The 17,784-nt window shown below is 43.4% G+C and overlaps 1 protein-coding gene across 1 annotated transcript in view; it reads left to right on the top strand.

The window, feature by feature from the left end:
• LOC120941497 (MDM2 binding protein) overlaps positions 1–15,265 on the top strand; it is a 109,158-nt gene extending 93,893 nt beyond the window's left edge. The window contains exons 20-22 of the mRNA XM_040354912.1: positions 4,089–4,202; positions 4,904–4,969; positions 14,678–15,265. Of these exons, the coding sequence (XP_040210846.1) occupies positions 4,089–4,202; positions 4,904–4,969; positions 14,678–14,713 (216 nt within the window). The 3' untranslated portion in view covers positions 14,714–15,265. The remainder of the gene's footprint in view (positions 1–4,088; positions 4,203–4,903; positions 4,970–14,677) is intronic.
• The last annotated feature ends 2,519 nt before the right edge of the window (positions 15,266–17,784 follow it).

The following is a 17,784-nucleotide window of genomic DNA, read 5'->3' as shown; positions in this document are numbered from 1 at the left end:
AACGTTGCATCTGTAACCAACATGTGTGAAAGGCCTTAAAGTGATTTTAAAGTCTCGTGTTTTTTTTTTCTCTATAAAAATAACAAACGTGTTTTACTTGCCTGCTCTGTGTAATGGTTTTGCACAGAGCAGCCCAGCTCCTCCTCTTCTCGGGTCCATCTTTTGTGCTCCTGGCCCCTCCCTCCTGTTGCGTTTCCCCACAGCAAGTTACAGAGCTGTGTGTGTAAACACACAGCTCCCGGTCCTGTCAGGGGGGAAATGCTCATGTACAATGTATGAATAGCGATCAGTCATTTCCCCTAGTGAGGCCACCCCCCCTAAAGTTAGAACACACACAGGGAACATACTTAACCCCCTCCCCGCCCCCTAGTGTTAACCCCTTACCTGCCAGTGGCATTTTTATAGTAATCAATGCATTTTTATAGCACTGATCGCTATAAAAATGCCAATGGTCCCAAAAGTGTGTCCGAAGTGTCTGCCATAATGTCGCAGTACCGGAAAAAAATCACTGATCGCCACCATTACTAGTAAAAAAAATATATTAATAAAAATGCCATAAAACTACCCTCTATTTTGTAAACGCTATAACTTTTGCGCAAACCAATCAATAAATTCTTATTGCGATTTTTTTTTTTTTTTTTTTTACGAAAAATATGTAGAAGACTACGTATCGGCCTAAACTGAGGAAATTTTTTTTTTTTTTATATATATATTTTTGGGGGATATTTATTATGGTTAAAAAGTAAAAAATATTTTTTTTTTTTTCAAAATTGTCGCTCTATTTTTGTTTATAGCGCAAATACCACCAAAAGAAAGCTCTATTTCTGGGAAAAAAAGGACGGCTATTTTGTTTGGGAGCCACGTCGCACGACCGCGCAATTGTCGCAAAAAGTGCTCTGGTTTTGACCAGCAATATGGTCCGGGGCTTAAGTGGTTAATAAACACTTATTACGATATATATATATATATATATATATATTTTTTTTTTAAATATGTAGAAGGATAAGTATCGGCCTAAACTGAAGAAAAAAATAGTTTTTTTTTATATATTTTTGGGAGATTTATTATGGTAAAAAGTAAAAAAATATATTTTTTTTTTTTCAAAATTGTCGCTCTATTTTTGTTTATAGCACAAAAACTAAAAGCCACGTCGCACGACCGCACAATTGTCAGTTAAAGCGACGCAATGCCGAATCGCAAAAAGGCCCGGTCATTGACCAGCAAAATGGTCCGGGGCTGAAGTGGTTAAAGGGGCACTGGGGCGGCTGGAAGGGGTTAAACAAAGATGTTAGTTTTTATATCAGTGGGAGCGTTTGCACACTTTTATGAACATCACAATTAATCAAAATGCAGATTGGCAAAATATGAAAAGTCCATCAGAAGTATTCTAATATGAAAGCAAGCTGTGTCCTCGGTGGAAATGCACGCCGATATCTTGGCTGCATTTGAATGTGTGGACGGGGAGAGGGTGTTTATTTCATAGGAGCTGTAATGTGTTTAGGAAGAGATTTAACCTTTCGGTCTAAAAATAGAAGTCATTTCTGTCAGAAAATGGGTTCCCTTTGTGAGTTCCTGCAGCCGGTGAGGAAGGAAGAGTCTGAGATGAAGATGAGGAAGGTTGTGCTGAACCGTACTGTAATTATCACACTGTGGTGTCCCCATATGATGAGCTATTGTTTTCATCTAAACATGCTGCTTCTACCCCTGCTACATACATCATTCATTCATAGGAACACGCAGACCTGCAGGTTGGTAACGATGTGCATTATACTGATTCTGTAGTTTAGGGTCACATTAACCACCTAAGCTCCGGGAGATTTTACCCCCTTTATGACCAGACCATTTTTTGCTATTCAGCACTACATTCCTTCAACTGGCAATTGCGTCATCAATTGCAACACTGATGAATGACATTTTTATAATGTTTTCCACACAAATAGAGCTTTCTTTTCCTAAAGCAGAGTTCTACCCAAAAATTGAACTTCCGTTATTCCGGTCCCCCCCTCTCCCCTCCGCTGTCACGTTTGGTACCTCTCAGGGGGGTATCAGATACCTGTGTATTTGCTCCCACTTACGTTGATAGATTGCCCCAGATTCCGCAGCGGTCTGCACCATGTCCGGCTCCTCTGTCTTCTGGGAGACGCACAGGTCCCAGAAGACCGCATAGACCAGTGAGGAAGCGCAGTGCAACTGACGCATGCGCAGTAGGGAATCCAGGCTGTGAAGCCGCAAGGCTTCGCTTCATGATTTCCTTACTGAAGATGCCGGTGCCTCCCACGCGGGAGCCGAGGGGCGCTTTGGGTGTGGACATCGCGGGTAACCTGAACAGGTAAGTGTCCTTTTATATTAAAAGTCAGAAATAAAGTTGTGAAGAACTTTTAAAGCAGGGTTAGGTTATAATTAAAAAATATTCCAAGCTTTGAACATCTCACAGAGCACTGTTCAATCCATCCTCCGTAAATGGAAAGAGTATGGCACATCTGCAAACCTTCCACCTAAACTGGCCGCCCACCTAAACTGACAGGCCGGGCAAGGAAAGCATTCATCAGAGAAGCAGCCAAGAGGCCCATGGTAACTCTGGAGGAGCTGCAGAGATCCACAGCTCAGGTGGGAGAATCTGTCCACAGGACAACTATTAGTCGTGCTCTCCACAAATCTGCCCTTTATGGAAGAGTGACAAGAAGAAAGTCATTGTTGAAAGAAAGCCATAGGAAGTCCCGTTTGCAGTTTGTGAAAAGCCATGTGGGGGACGCAGCAAACATGTGGAAGAAGGTGCTCTGGTCAGATGAGACCAAAATTTAACTTTTTGGCTTAAAAGCAAAACGCTATGTGTGGCGGAAAAATAACACTGCACATCACTCTGAACACACCATCCCCACCGTGAAACATGGCGGTGGCAGCAACATGTTGGGATTCTTTTCTTCAGCAGGGACAGGGAAGCTGGTCAGAGTTGATAAGATGGATGGAGCCAAATACAGGACAATCTTAGAAGAAAACCTGTTGGAGTCTGCAAAAGACTTGAGACTGGGGCGGAGGTTCACCTTCCAGCAGGACAACGACCCTAAACATACAGCCAGAGCTACAATGGAATGGTTTAGATCAAAGCATATTCATGTGTTAGAATGGCCCAATCAAAGTCCAGACCTAAATCCAATTGAGAATCTGTGGCAAGACTTCAAAATTGCTGCTCACAGACGCTCTCCATTCAATCTGAGAGAGCTTGAGATATTTTGCAAAGAAGAATGGGCAGAAATGTCCCTCTCTAGATGTATAAAGCTGGTAGAGACATCCCCAAAAAGACTTGCAGCTGTAATTGCAGTGAAAGGAGGTTCTACAAAGTATTGACTCAGGGGGGCGCTATACAAATGTACCACCACACTTTTCATATATTTTTTTGTAAACAAAATGTGGAAAACAATTTATAATTTTTTTTCCACTTCACAATTATGTGCCACTTTGTGTTGGTCTATCACATAAAATCCCAATAAAATATATTTACGTTTTGGTTGTAACATGACAAAATGTGGAACATTTCAAGGGGTATGAATACTTTTTCAAGGCACTGTATCTTCCTTGCTTGTGTAGATGGTGGAATCTGTTGGTTCCTTTTTTTTTTTTTTTTAGCCGGCTGTAAGCGGTGTAAAAATCGGTGTACGCGGCTTTACTCCTCAACACTTCTTAAAGTAAAACGTTTTGCCTTGAGATAAACTTTAGAGCCGCACTTCACATCCATGTTTGTTTAATTAGTAACTTGAGATCAACCCGTTTTTTTTTCTTTTAGCTGGTTGAAGGAATGTCTTTTTATGGTGTGTTACTTAGTAGTGTGTAGTAACAATCCTTTGTGTATTATTGCAAAATCCTCCAATTGAGCAATCCTTCACTCCTGTATGTGACATCATAGCAATCAGGTTGTCTGTGGTTTACCACACATCACTGTATTGAGTTCTGTTTGTATTCCTTGTTCTCTCCTCCTAAATCTGTTTAATCCAAATTGTACATCCGCTGTCAGATGTGATTGTCTCCAGCAATGTCTAAACACAGCAATATCATCGCCATAACGGCTCAATTCCTGTTTATGTTTTCTTCAGATGCTGAGGGAGGTGGTGTGTAAAACACTACACAAGAACGGAGTCCAGGAGGGTCACCCCTGCTTCACAACCTGCAGCCAGCGCCTCTTCGATATCTCCAAATTCTTCTTAAAGGTGCCGTATATGTCCGAACCTGGGACCATAAAAAAGAGATTTTATTCATTTAGTCATTTCAAAATAGAAAGTTTTCTATCTCTCTCCTGTGTCAGACCTGCAGCTATAAAGTACATTTTGTGTTTTGTTTCTTTTGGCCTCCATTTTTGTTTATTTTTCCAACCTTTTGTAGAGGGAGGGGCCACTTTAAAGCGGAGGTTCACCCTAATAACATGTATATCTGACCAACTCCCTTATATTCGTAACAAGTATAGTCCGCAATTATTATTTTTTTTATGCTGTATGTACCTTGTAATCCATTTTTTCAATCTGCTTCTCCCCGCGGGAGTAGGTGTTTCTGTGCCTAGGGGGATTGTCATCTGGGAGGTCGCCCAGATGATTGATGTCTGTTCCCCCTGGAGGATAAGGCCCCGCCCCCCGTATTGCATAGGCACGCACGAGTTACGGGGTTTCCGAAAAAAGCCAAACATGCGGAGATGTGAGTCGGCTCTATACGACGCCTGCGCTCTGTATGTTCGGCTTCTTTCGGAAACCCCGTAACTCGTGCGTGCCTATGCAATACGGGGGGCGCTGAATAAAACGGTGTATCTGATATTTGGCAGCAGGTCTTGGGTAAAGCAAGTGCTGGCAATAGAGACAGTTATATATTTCCCTTTGTATGCTTTTCTCTTTTATTAATCTGTACAATGCTTTGCATATAGGACTTGAAGACGTCAAGGGGCCTGCAGGACGAGATGAAGAAGGCAGCTACTAATAATGTTAAACAGGTGAGCGCTGTGTAATGGGAAGATTTACTCAGGGGAAACGTGATGTTCTATTTAAATAAGACTTCAAATGTCAGTTGTATAAATATTTAGAAAAGAGAAAGATGGCTGACCTTAAACCTCTCTGAGCTACTACTTTACACTTCTTCATCGCGCTCCAGAATTCCATCACACGTTACTTTGTATGGGAGAAGTTCGACCTGAGAAGTGCTGCAGGAGAAATGTGCCATTACAGCGCCTGCTTTCATGTATAAAGGGATCTGCCTGTTTTATCTGAAGCATTGTTATACTTGCCTCCACTGTGCAGCTCGTTTTGCACAGAGTGTCCCCTAACCCTGTCTTCTGGGGTCCCTCGGCGGCTGTCTGAGCTCCTCCTCGCGAAAGCTTTCCACCTTCATGCGAGCGAGCTCACATGGTGGAAAGCTTTTGCGAGGGCGCTCCGGTGATACAGCGGCGGCCATAGCCGCCGACTGTATCACTCGACCCCGCCCCCAGCGCGCTGCGTCATTCGCTGTGATTGACAGCAGCGCCAGCCAATGGCTGCGCTGCTATCAATCCGTCCAGCCTAGCCAATCAACGGGCAGGCTGGGAACCGAAGAGGATGACGTGGACGCGCGCAGGACTTTCGAGGGGTCAGGTAAGTAAAAACGGTGATTTGCGCGGGGGGGGGGGGGGTTTAACTGTCGGATGTTTTTTCACCTTGGTGTATAGGATGCATTAAGGTGAAAAAACATTTCCCTTTACAACCCCTTTACCACTTGCTTACTGGGCACATAAACCCGGCGAAATTTCAGCTTCCGGCACTGTGTCGCTTTAACTGACATTTGCGCAGTCGTGCGACGTGGCTCCTTTTTCCCCACAAATAGAGCTTTATTTTGGTGGTATTTGATCACCTCTGCGGTTTTTATTTTTTGCGCTATAAACAAAAAAAGAGCGACAATTTAAAAAATATATATATTTTTTTACTTGTAGCTATAATAAATAGCCCAATTTTTTTTAAAAAAAAAAATTTTTTCTCAGTTAAGGCCGATACGTATTTTTCGACGTATTTAAAAAAAAAAAAAAAATCGCAAAAGTTATAGCGCCTACAAAATGGGGAACAGAATTATGATTTTTTTTTTTATATATATTTTTTTTTTTACTAGTAATGGCAGCGATCTGCGATTTTTTTATTGGGACTGCGATATTGCGCCGGACATATCGGACACTTTTGACACGAATTTGGGACCATTCACATTTATACAGCGATCAGTGCTATAAAAATGCACTAATTACTGTATAAATGTGACTGGCAGGGAAGGGGTTAACACTAGGGGGTGAGGAAGGGGTTAAATGTGTATCCTGGGTGTGTTCTAACTGTGGGGGGGAGGGGGGTGACTGGGGGAGGTGACCGATGCTGTGTCCCTATGTACAAGAGACACAGATCGGTCTCCTCTCCTCTGACAGCACGTGGAGCTCTGTGTTTACACACAGAGCTCCACGTCCCTGCTGTGTTCCCGCCGATCGCGTGTACCCAGCAGACATCGCGGCCGCCAGGTACACGCATCGGCTCTTCAGCAAAGCGCCGGGACAGTGTTTATCTGCTGCGCGCCCCCCAGAGGCGCGCGCGGGTAATGCACTTTAAATGACGTCCAAAGACGTCCACTTGGCACTTGAGAGCCCCGCTGTTGACGTATTTTGTCAATAGTGCGGGTCTCAAGTGGTTAAATCTGTTACTTTAGTTGCATCTCCCCCTCTCAGCTCTACATTTCTGATAGGCCAACTTTATGCATTTTCAGGAGTTGGATCCGCTCTTGTCTGCAAAGTTTTTTTAGATTTTTTATTTTTTTTCCCCCAGCAGCAAAATTCAATAGAAGTTATTACTCCAGCCTGACTTTAGCTGCACACACGAGGTACAACATTCTAAGTGGATCCACCCACTCCACAAAATCTATCACATCACTCACTTGTTTCTCTCATCAAAAACTTTTATTTGCCCGCTGATGCATTTTACCCCATTTTTGGGGCGTAATCATAAGGGCTTTATGGTGAAAGGGGTTGTAAACCCTTGTGGGTTTTTACCTTAACCACTTAAGACCCGGACCATTATGCAGGTTAACCGCTTGACCACTGGGCACATAAACCCCCTTAATAACCAGACCAATTTTCAGCTTTCGGTGCTCTCACATTTTGAATAACAATTACTCAGTTATACAACACTGTACCCAAATGAAATTTTCGTCCTTTTTTTCCCCCACAAATAGAGCTTTCTTTTGGTGGTATTTAATCACTGTTGGGTTTTTTATTTTTTGCGCTATAAAAGAAAAAAGACTGAAAATTCTGTAAAAAAAAAAATTAATTTTTCTTAGTTTCTGTTAAAAAAATTTAAGCAAATTTGTATTTTTTCTTAATAAATTTTGGCCGAAATTTATACTGCTACATATCTTTGCTAAAAATAATTACAAATTGGTGAATATTATTTGGTCTTTGTGAAAGTTATAGAGTCCACACGCTATGGTGCCAATATCTGAAAATTGATCACACCTAAAGTACTGACGGCCTACCTCATTTCTTGAGACCCTAACATGCCAGAAAAGTACAAATACCCCCCAAATGACCCCTTTTTGGAAAGAAGACATTCCTAGGTATTTAGAAAGAGGCATTGTGAGTTTTTTGATGCTGTCATTTTTTCCCACAATTCTTTTTAAAATCAATTTTTTTTTTTTTTTTCACAAAATTGTCATATTAGCAGGTTATTTCTCACACACCGCTTATGCATACCACAAATTACACCCCAAAACACATTCTGCTATTCCTCCCGAGTATGGCGATACCACATGTGTGAGACTTTTACACAGCGTGGCCACATACAGAGGCCCGACATGCAGGGAGCACCATCAGGCGTTCTGGAACACCCAGACCAATTCTGACATTTCTCTCCTACATTTAAAAATAATAATTTATTTGATAGAAAATTACATAGAACCCCAAAACATTATATATATATATATTTTTTAGCAAAGACCCTATAGAATACAATGGCAGTTGTTGCAACTTTTTATCGCGCACGGTATTTGCTTTGCACAGCAATTTTTCAAACACGTTTTTTTTTGGAAATAAAACTTTGTGCTTTAAAAAAAAAAAAAAAACATTAAAGTTAGCCCAATGTTTTTGCATAATATTAAAGATGAAGTTACACCGAGTTAATAGATACCCAACATGTCACCCTTCAAAATTGCACACGCTTGTGGAATGGCGCCAAACTTCGCTACTTAAAAATCCCCATAGGTGACGCTTAAATAAAACGATCCTGGCTTTGATCGTAGCGGTGAGTCGGAAGAAGCACCGGAGGGAGGGGGGGGGTTACGTCCCCTTTCGCCTCCCGTAAGAACAATCAAGAGGCAGAACAGCCACCATGATCGTTCTCATGGTGTAGAGAATCGCAGGCTAAAAAGATGATATCTGAATGATGCCTGTAGCTGCACCCATCTTTCAGATATCCCTGCACAAAGTCAAGGACGTCATATGACGGCCAGCAGGCGGGAAGTGGTTAAAACACATTTTTTTCCCCAGAGTATTTTCCGGGTATTGGCTGGGGGTATTGCACAGGGTATTGCGGGGAAGGAAGAGTATAGCAGGGAAGGAAGAGTATAGCACAGGGTATTGCAGGGAAGGAAGAGTATAGCACAGGGTATTGCAGGGAAGGAAGAGTATAGCACAGGGTATTGCAGGGAAGGAAGAGTATAGCACAGGGTATTGCAGGGAAGGAAGAGTATAGCACAGGGTATTGCAGGGAAGGAAGAGTATAGCACAGGGTATTGCAGGGAAGGAAGAGTATAGCACAGGGTATTGCAGGGAAGGAAGAGTATAGCACAGGGTATTGCAGGGAAGGAAGAGTATAGCACAGGGTATTGCAGGGAAGGAAGAGTATTGCACAGGGTTTTGCAGGGAAGGAAGAGTATTGCACAGGGTATTGCAGGGAAGGAAGAGTATTGCACAGGGTATTGCAGGGAAGGAAGGGTATAGCACAGGGTATTGCAGAGATGGCAGAGCAGGGATGGCTGGATTTGTGACTGCAATTGTCACAGATTCAGCCCACAGCGCTGCTGACACCCGCTCTCTCCTCTCACACTTTACCGATCGGTACAGAGAGAGGAGGGAGGAACCGGCGTCATAAAATGACGCCGGTTTGTTTACATGTGATCGCTCGGTTATTGGACGGAGCGAACATGTGCTAAACGGCCGCTATCAGCGGCAATTTACCGTGATCCGTGATGCGGTCACGGACACTCCCGTGTGCGCGATTCTGGGAGGACGTCCTCCCAGAGTTAACAAACCGCCCTGTAGACGTCTTTTGTCGAGTCGTTAAGGACCTGGCCCCTTTGTTTTGCGATTTGGCACTGCGTCGCTTTAACTGACAATTGCGCGGTCGTGCGACGTGGCTCCCAAACAAAATCAACGTCCTTTTTTTCCGACAAATAGAGATTTCTTTTGGTGGTATTTGATGACCTCTGCAGTTTTTATTTTTTGCGCTATAAACAAAAATAGAGCGACAATTTAAAAAAAAGATGCAATATTTTTTACTTTTTGCCATAATAAATATCCTCAAAAAAGATAAAAAAAAATACTTTTTTTCCTCAGTTTAGGCCGATGCGTATTATTTTACCTATTACCGTATTATCACGCCGGAAGTAAACAAAGCCGCAATCGCAGCTTTCGGCATGTGACCGGTGATTTTTTTTATTTTCCACCGATTTCATGCTTGTAAGCCTGGAGGAGAGATGTGGGGTCTTATTGACCCCACATCTCTCCTCCAGGCTTACAAGCATGAAATCGGTGAAAAGAAAATCACTGATCACATGCCGACAGCTGCGATTGCGGCTTTGTTTACTTCCGGCGTGATAATACGGTAGAGAGAGGACCTGTCACACTGATTCCTATATACCAGGGATGTTTACATTCCTTGTAATGGGAATAAAAGTGATAAAAAAAAAAGTAAAATAAAATAATTTTTTTTTTTTTTCCAAAACGCCCCTGTCCCCGTTATCCCGCGAGCAGAAGCGAACACGCATGCAGGTCCCGCCCACATATGTAAACGCCGTTCAAACCCCACATGTGAGGTATCATTGCGTGCGTTGTGCAACAATTCTAGCACTTGACCTCCTCTGAAACTCAAAAATAGTTGCCTGTAAAAAAATGTAAAGCGTCACCTATGGAGATTTTTAAGTACCGAGGTTTGGCGCCATTCCATGAGTGTGCGCAATTTTAAAGCGTGACATGTTGGGTATCCATTTACTCGGCGTAACATCATCTTTCACATTATACAAAAAAATTGGGCTAACTTTACTGTTTTGTTTTTTAATTCATGAAATTTTAATTTCCCAAAAAAGGCGTTTGAAAAATTATTGTGCAAATACCGTGCGAGGAAAAAAGTTGCAGTGACCGCCATTTTATTCCCTAGGGTGTCTGCTAAAAAAAAATATATAATGTTTGGGGGTTCTGATTAATTTTCTAGGAAAAAAATTGTGATTTTTACATGAAGGAGAGAAGTGCCAAAATTGGCGCGGTGGTAAAGTGCATAAGAATGTATAATTGATCTTTTGAGTTAATATTTTGTGATTTGTTGGAACACATTCCTCTTATCATTGCCTTGTGCTAAGCGCCGTGTGTCACTGTCCGATTCTCCGGCCTGTCATGTTACATTGTCCCCTGTGCTCGGTCACGCAGATCAGCTTTGTGAACTTGTCAATGATCCATCGGGGATAGCCGGTGGGGGAAATGGACCAGAACATTCTCATTTTCCTCATTCGGGTGAAGAGTAAACACCCTGTCACTTATTTGTAGCCGTGTAGTGAATACGCTGCATATATTTATTAGGACGCAATTGTTTTATGCTGAGCTGCGTCCTAATACTCTTACTGTCATGGCAATCAAATGCAAATCTCTTGGTGTGGGCTTACTGCCCTGAATAATTTAATCTTTTTTCACAGCTTTTAGGAGATGTAAATGGGCAACAGCTGAAATATTTCCACCCTTTCCTTGTTTGCTTTGGGTCTTTCTTAATGTCCCTAACTAGCCAAAAGATTTACTGATGGACAAATTGGCTTCTTTGCTAATTGGCTCTGTGCCTTGTGATTGCTGTGAGCCTATCAGTGATCAATAGTGTGTCTTCCTTTGTAAGCAACATTGCTTTCTTTATCGTACACCACGGGACACAGAGTCTTTATCTTTACATAATGGGTTAAGGGTCACCAGCTGTGATTGGACACTGGCACAACCAATTGAAGACAGTTCCCCTCCATATAACCCCTCACCAGTGTCTAGAAGGTGTTGGACGAGCGAGGATGTGCTAAGGATAGCTCTGCTAAGAAGGAGCTATACTTTAAGGATCCTTCCAAGACGCTAAGAATTACGCTGAATCTGGATGGGATTCGGGCCTCATGGACGAGGCGTCGCCTGTAATGTCTCTCTTCGGAGGACTGGGGTCCAGCACTTTCGCTACAGCAGCTAAAAGTCCTGGTCAGAGTCTTTTACAAGGCCCAGGGGAGAAGTATTTGTTAAATAGGAGCCCATATCCCTGAAGGTTGGCACACAAAACCTGCCGAGATGGGTGAAGATTGGTGCTGTCTGAATTTTTTCAGCAGAAAAAATCTGCGGCGGGGATAAAGGTAAGAGAAAAGGAATCCTAACAACAAGCTTAAGGATCCTTTTCAAAACTGAGTCGGGTGTCTTCTCTTTTTTGGCCACTGGAGGGAGTAAAGAGCTGAGTTTACTCACCTCACTCTGCAAGTATGTCAGATCCACAGGACAAGGCACATTCCTTCCGCTGTAGAGCTCTGCATTAAAACGGCCAAAAGCCTCTCTCCTCCTAGAGACTGCCGAGATCCCAAGAAGGGACAAAGCAGCATGGTATAAGCAGGGAGAGGCTCTCCCTGATCCCTCACAGCCGCCATAATGCCCTAGTCGCGCGTGCACGGGGGGCGCGCGCTCTTTATCGGCGAGAGGAGGAGGATCTGAGCATGCGCAGGCACGCGCACGAGATTCGAAAGATGACGCTCAAACAAGAGCCGTTAAAAGATAATGGAGGTCGACAGCTCCTCCCTTGGGACACAGCAGCAGCAGGAGGCTCTAAGTGGTTGGTAGGGCACTACCAAGACAGACACCCACTCTATAGCATGAAACTGTGTGTTTAAGTTGCATACTTTATGTAGATTGCTAAACTGAGCACAGTAGTATATGCTTATTGGTACCTCGGCTTGTTGCTTGTTAATATGTCTTCCCTTAGAAGGAGTTCAGGGACTAAAAAGGACAAGAAAACACAGCCGCCTGAGACAGGAGGCTCTAGCCATGCCTGCTCGGTACCTTCCTCCCCTGTAAATCTTGATTTACCAATACAGGAGGAACCAGTGCCACCATCGGGAGTAGCCACTTCTCCAGTGGTGCCTGGGCCTTCATATGTCACTGAGGACACTTTTATCGCAGCCATGGAAAAACTGGAGGGAAATATTGCTACGCTAATCGCAAAGGGACAAAAAGCGAAGCAGATCTCCTTCAATGGTGTTAGATCCTCTTTCAGAAAAATCTGTAGAGAAGGATGAGATAACACCTACAGAGGATAGGGATGAGGACTCGGACGGATCAGGGATTTCAGAGGAACCCTTTTCTGCTTCCCAGATGCTAAGGTCACAGGTACAATGTTATGCTGAAACAGTCCGTACTACATTCAAGTTGCCCTCTTAGGAGTTACCTGAATCACCTGTCTCCTCCCTGGACTCATTAAAATCCCTGCAGGGTGCATGCTCTTTTCCAGTTCATCCTTTGTTAAGGAAGCTAATCTACACAGAATGGTTACACCCAGACAAGCGTTTCTCAACTCCAAAGAAATTTGATATTCTTTATCCTATGGAGGAATAGTTTCCCAAGAAGTGGAGCCTGCCTTCAGTAGATGCAGCCATTACTTGTGTAAATAAGAACCTGACTAAATAAGAACCTGACTTGTCCAGTGGATAATGTACAGGTGTTTAAAGACCCTTCGGAAAAGAAATTGGAATCTTTATTGAAGTCTTCCTTCCTTCTCGCTGGGTCAGTCGCCCGACCTGCTGTAGCAGCAGTAGGCATGTCTCGGGTCCTTAAGGACCAACAAGGGCACATGAGAGCACATCAGGGCACATGTGCTCTCATGTGCCCTGATGTGCCCTGATGTGCTCTCATCAGGGCACATGAGAGCACATCAGGGCACATGAGAGCACATCAGGGCACATGAGAGCACATCAGGGCACATGAGAGCACATCAGGGCACATGAGAGCACATCAGGGCACATGAGAGCACATCAGGGCACATGAGAGCACATCAGGGCACAATCGGGGCACATGAGAGCACACCAGGGCACAGGTCAGCATTTACTTGTTGTTTTCTTCAAAGGAAGAGTAGCGCAGGAAGCGTCTGTCATAAGTTCACTTGTCTCTCATGTCACGCTGCTACTCCCCGGCGGCCCCCCCCTCTCTTCTCGTCCATCTCAGATGATGTCACAAGCAAACAGGGATGGACGAGAAGAGAGGAGGGGCCGCCAGGGAGTAGCAGTGTGACATGAGAGACAAGTGAACTTATGACAGACGCTTCCTGCGCTACTCTTCATGCACCTCGATCTACACTTCCGCGGCACCCGCGGGCCATTTAAAACCGGTCCGCGGGCCGGTACTTTGAGACCCCTGTTTTAGAGGATGGCCTGGTGCCAAGAAGGGCAGCAAAGAAGCCACTTCTCTCCAGGAAAAACATCAGGAACAGACTGATATTCTAAAAAAAAGGTACAGGATTTGGACTGCTGAAGACTGGAGGAAAGTCATTTTCTCTGATGAATCTCCTTTCTGATTGTTTGGGGCATCCGGAAAAAACCTTATCCGGAGAAGAAAAGGTGAGCGCTTCCATCAGTCCTGTGTCATGCCAACAGTAAAGCATCCTGAGACCATTCATGTGGGGTTACTTCTCTGCCAAGGGAGTGGGGGGCTCACTCACAATTTTGCCTAGGAACACAGCCATGAATAAAGAATAGAACAAAAACATCCCCTGAGAGCAACTTCTCCCAACCATCCAACAATGCATTTTCCAGCATGATGGAGCACCTTGCCAAAGGGCAAAAGTGGTAACTGAGTGGCTTGGAAAACAAAACATAAACATTTTGTGTCCATGGCCAGGAAACTCCCCAGACCCTAATCTCATTGAGAACTTGAGGTCAATCCTCAAGAGATGGGTGATCAAAAAAAAAAAACACAAATTCTGACAAACTCCAATCATTAATTATGGAAGAATGGGCGGCCATCAGTCAGGATGTGGCCCAGAAGTTGATAGACAGCATGCCAGGGGGAGAATGTCGGAGGTCTTGAAAAAGAAGGGTCAACACTGCAAATATTGTCTCTGCATACAATTTATGGAATTGTAAATAAAAGCCTTTGACACGTATGAAATGCTTGCAATTATTATACTTCAGTATCCCATAGTAACATCTGACAAAAAGATCTAAAAACACTGAAGCAGCAGACTTTGTGAAAATGTTATTTTTGCGTCTTTCTCAAAACTTCGGCCACGGCTGTACAATAAAGAGGCTGCCTGCTCACAGCTTTTTAATGTAGGATTTTAGTTCCGCTTTAAATGCACCTCCAATTTATTTTGTGTTTTTCTAAAAAATAAAAAAATAAAAAGTGTCTTATCAATTTCTTTTCCTTTTTCTTTTTTAGGTCATTCAATGGGAACTGGACAAGCTGAAGAAGTAAAAAAAAAAAAAAAAATGAAATGTGAAAGATTTTTTTTCTTTTTGTAGATAGAGGTTTGTAGTGTACAGTAAATATAATTTATACATGGTGTTTTTATATATGTATAGCTTTTTTTTTTTTTATCATTCCTTTAATAAACAATTTACCTATTGTTCACCTCCTGGGCTCTGTATAAGGATGGTAATATATCATTCTCCAGGAGCTCTCCTCCAGCCTAACAATCCCTGCATTGTGTGTCTCCACTGAGCTCTGTGTTGTATTAACAGATATCATCAGTTTGCTTTGGAGTGAGCTGGGGGTTTAACCCTCCGTCGGTCACAGCGGCTCGAGCTCTGTGGTTTTCCGTACTTCAAAGGTGGCTGCACTAGTTTTATGTACAATGGTAACCAGTAGTTATTCAAAAGTGTTTTTGTTCTCGGCATGTGAATTCAGGTTGTATGTCTTCAGGGTTGAGGAAAAGGAGTGCGTTGACTTTTCAGTAACTTTCAATTCTGTATAAACATTCCTTGTTTGTCACTGTATACAGCAATACAATATCCGTTTTGGATAAAAGCCCTATTTGTTCAAATCTGCCCTTGAGCTCCAGTCCAGTTGCGTTGCCTAGGCTAAGACGTCCTTAGTCTGCTGCAGGAAGAATATCCTTGGTCTCCTCCTCCTTGGTCACGCTAATGTGAAATAACAAATAATTTAAATAAATAACCGTAATGAGTCCATGCAAAAAGTCAAAAGTAAATATGTGAAATATTGTAAGACCCCTTTCACACTGGAGGTGTTTTTCAGGCGCTTTAGCAGTAAAAATAGTGCCTGAAAAAAAAAAGCCTCTGCTGCAAACCCAGTGTGAAAGCCTGAGTACTTTCACACTGGGGTGCTGCACTGGCAGGGCGTCAAAAAAGTCCTGCAAGCGGCTTCATGCAGCGCTTTAGGAGCGGTGACTAGGTAATTTGCATATTCTACGCCGAAAACAACGGAAGCGCCCCTAGCGGTCAACGTAATATTGCACACAATTATACGCCGCCACATTCAAGTTACGTCGGCGGAGGAAGCCTATTTTTTTAGCGTATCTGCCTTTGAGAATCGGCGTAACGATTTCAAATTACGGCGGCGTATCTGGAGATACGCCGCCGTAAAAGCTACCTGAATCTGCCCCACTCTTGAGTGAAGTGCACTAAAGAATTCCACCACCGACCAATGGAAAAAAGGCTCACCAGAAGCAGTGAACCCTAATAAACATACATTCAAAGGGTCAAGGGAGCAGAATATCCACTGTAAAGATGAAGCTTTCACTGCAGTCCCAGAAGAGCGATCTCGCGCCAGTCCAGAGGGGGACAAAGGTGGTACGAATAGGTGAGTGCTTCCAAAGGATGCCCAATGGGGGCCAGGGAATGGAGTCAATGAAATGGAATGAAGAGGAAAGAGAAAAGGCACCTAGCGTAATCCAATAAATAGGTTGCATCCAGACGATGCAACCGATTGTGAAACGCATCGGGTAACTCCACTGCTGCCGTTTGTATTATCCGATGAGCGCTTTTTTACTTTTGGATATGTAAGTGTTCCTACCTGCATTAAAATCTATCTATTGGATTACGCTATGTGCCTTTTCTCTTCATTCCATTGCATTGACTCCATTCCCTGGCCCCCATTGGGCATCCTTTGGAAGCACTCACCTATTCGTACCACCTTTGTCCCCCTCTGGACTGGCGTGAGATCGCTCTTCTGGGACTGCAGTGAAAGCTTCACTTTTACAGTGGATATTCTGCTCCGTTGACCCTTTGAATGTATGTTTATTAGGGTTCACTGCTTCTGGTAAGCCTTTTTTCCATTGGTTGGTGGTGGAATTCTTTAGTGCACTTCACTCTAGAGCAGGGATCCTCAAACTACGGCCCTCCAGCTGTTGTAGAACTACACATCCCATGAGGCAATGTAACACACTGACATTCACAGACATGACTAGGCATGATGGGAATTGTAGTTCCTGAACAACTGGAGGGCCGTAGTTTGAAGACCCATGCTCTAGAGTATTGGGAGCATTATTACTTTCAACTACACTGGACTTTATTTGAATGATTGGAGACTTTTATTCATCCATTCATATTTATTAGTGTTCATCATCATATTTAACCACACTGAACTTTTGTTTTGAGTAGTAGTCCAATCACTGGAGATTTACTCCACTTTTATTCGTGTTTTTATACCTCATTATTTTTACTTAATGCACATTTATTTATTTGGGTGTTTATTCAACTTATTTGCTCACATGCACCACACTTTTTGTTTGATTTGTAATACCGCCAGGGAGGTTAAGGTGAAAAAACACAAGGGTTTACATCCCCTTTAGAGGCACCTAAACCATTTTAGTAAAATCGGACCCAACACCGGCAGTCCAGTATTCTTGCAAAGAGGGAATATGCTTCTGAGAGGTTGAATGATAAATCCACTGGGGTTTAACTGCCATAGAGATTGACTGAGCCATTTGCAATGTCAACTGAAGATCACAATGATCAGACAGGCCCGCAGGAAGATACAACACCTACTAGACATCACTCAGGGGTGAGGCGTTGGCCAACACTAAATCTATACGGGGAGGGGGTTTTGAAGGTCATAAAAAAAACAAGAATAGGCCTGAGGAGAGGGGGGGGGGGGTTATGCCAGATCTCAGCGAGGGCGATATGTGCCCAGGTGGCAAGATCAGTACTATAATTTGCGGTGGAGAAGACCGATCCAGTGTTGGAGACAAATACAGCATTAAAGTCTCCCATAAATAGAATGTTTGCTGGGCAATGTGGAGTCAGCTTCTCCAACAATAGGTACAATGGATCTACCTTACTGGGAGGTGGCAGGTAGGCATTCACTACAAGATATCTCCGATTCCAAAGAAGAGCCAGCATAGTGTATTTACCATCGGGGTCTGTGATTGAAGAATATATTTAAATGAACATTTGTGTGTCCGAAGTCCACCTTTAAACACCTCAATACTGGGCTCGTTTGCCCCCCCCCCCCCCCCTCTTCCTTCCCAGACCAATTTTCAGCTTTCAGCGCGCTCGCATTTTCAATGACAATTGTGTGAAAATTTG

The sequence above is a fragment of the Rana temporaria genome, chromosome 5 (genome assembly GCF_905171775.1).
Source record: "Rana temporaria chromosome 5, aRanTem1.1, whole genome shotgun sequence".
NCBI classification, from domain to species: Eukaryota; Metazoa; Chordata; class Amphibia; order Anura; family Ranidae; genus Rana; species Rana temporaria.
The sequence above is the reverse complement of the archived record's forward strand: the minus strand, read 5'-3'. Positions and strand labels throughout refer to the sequence as shown.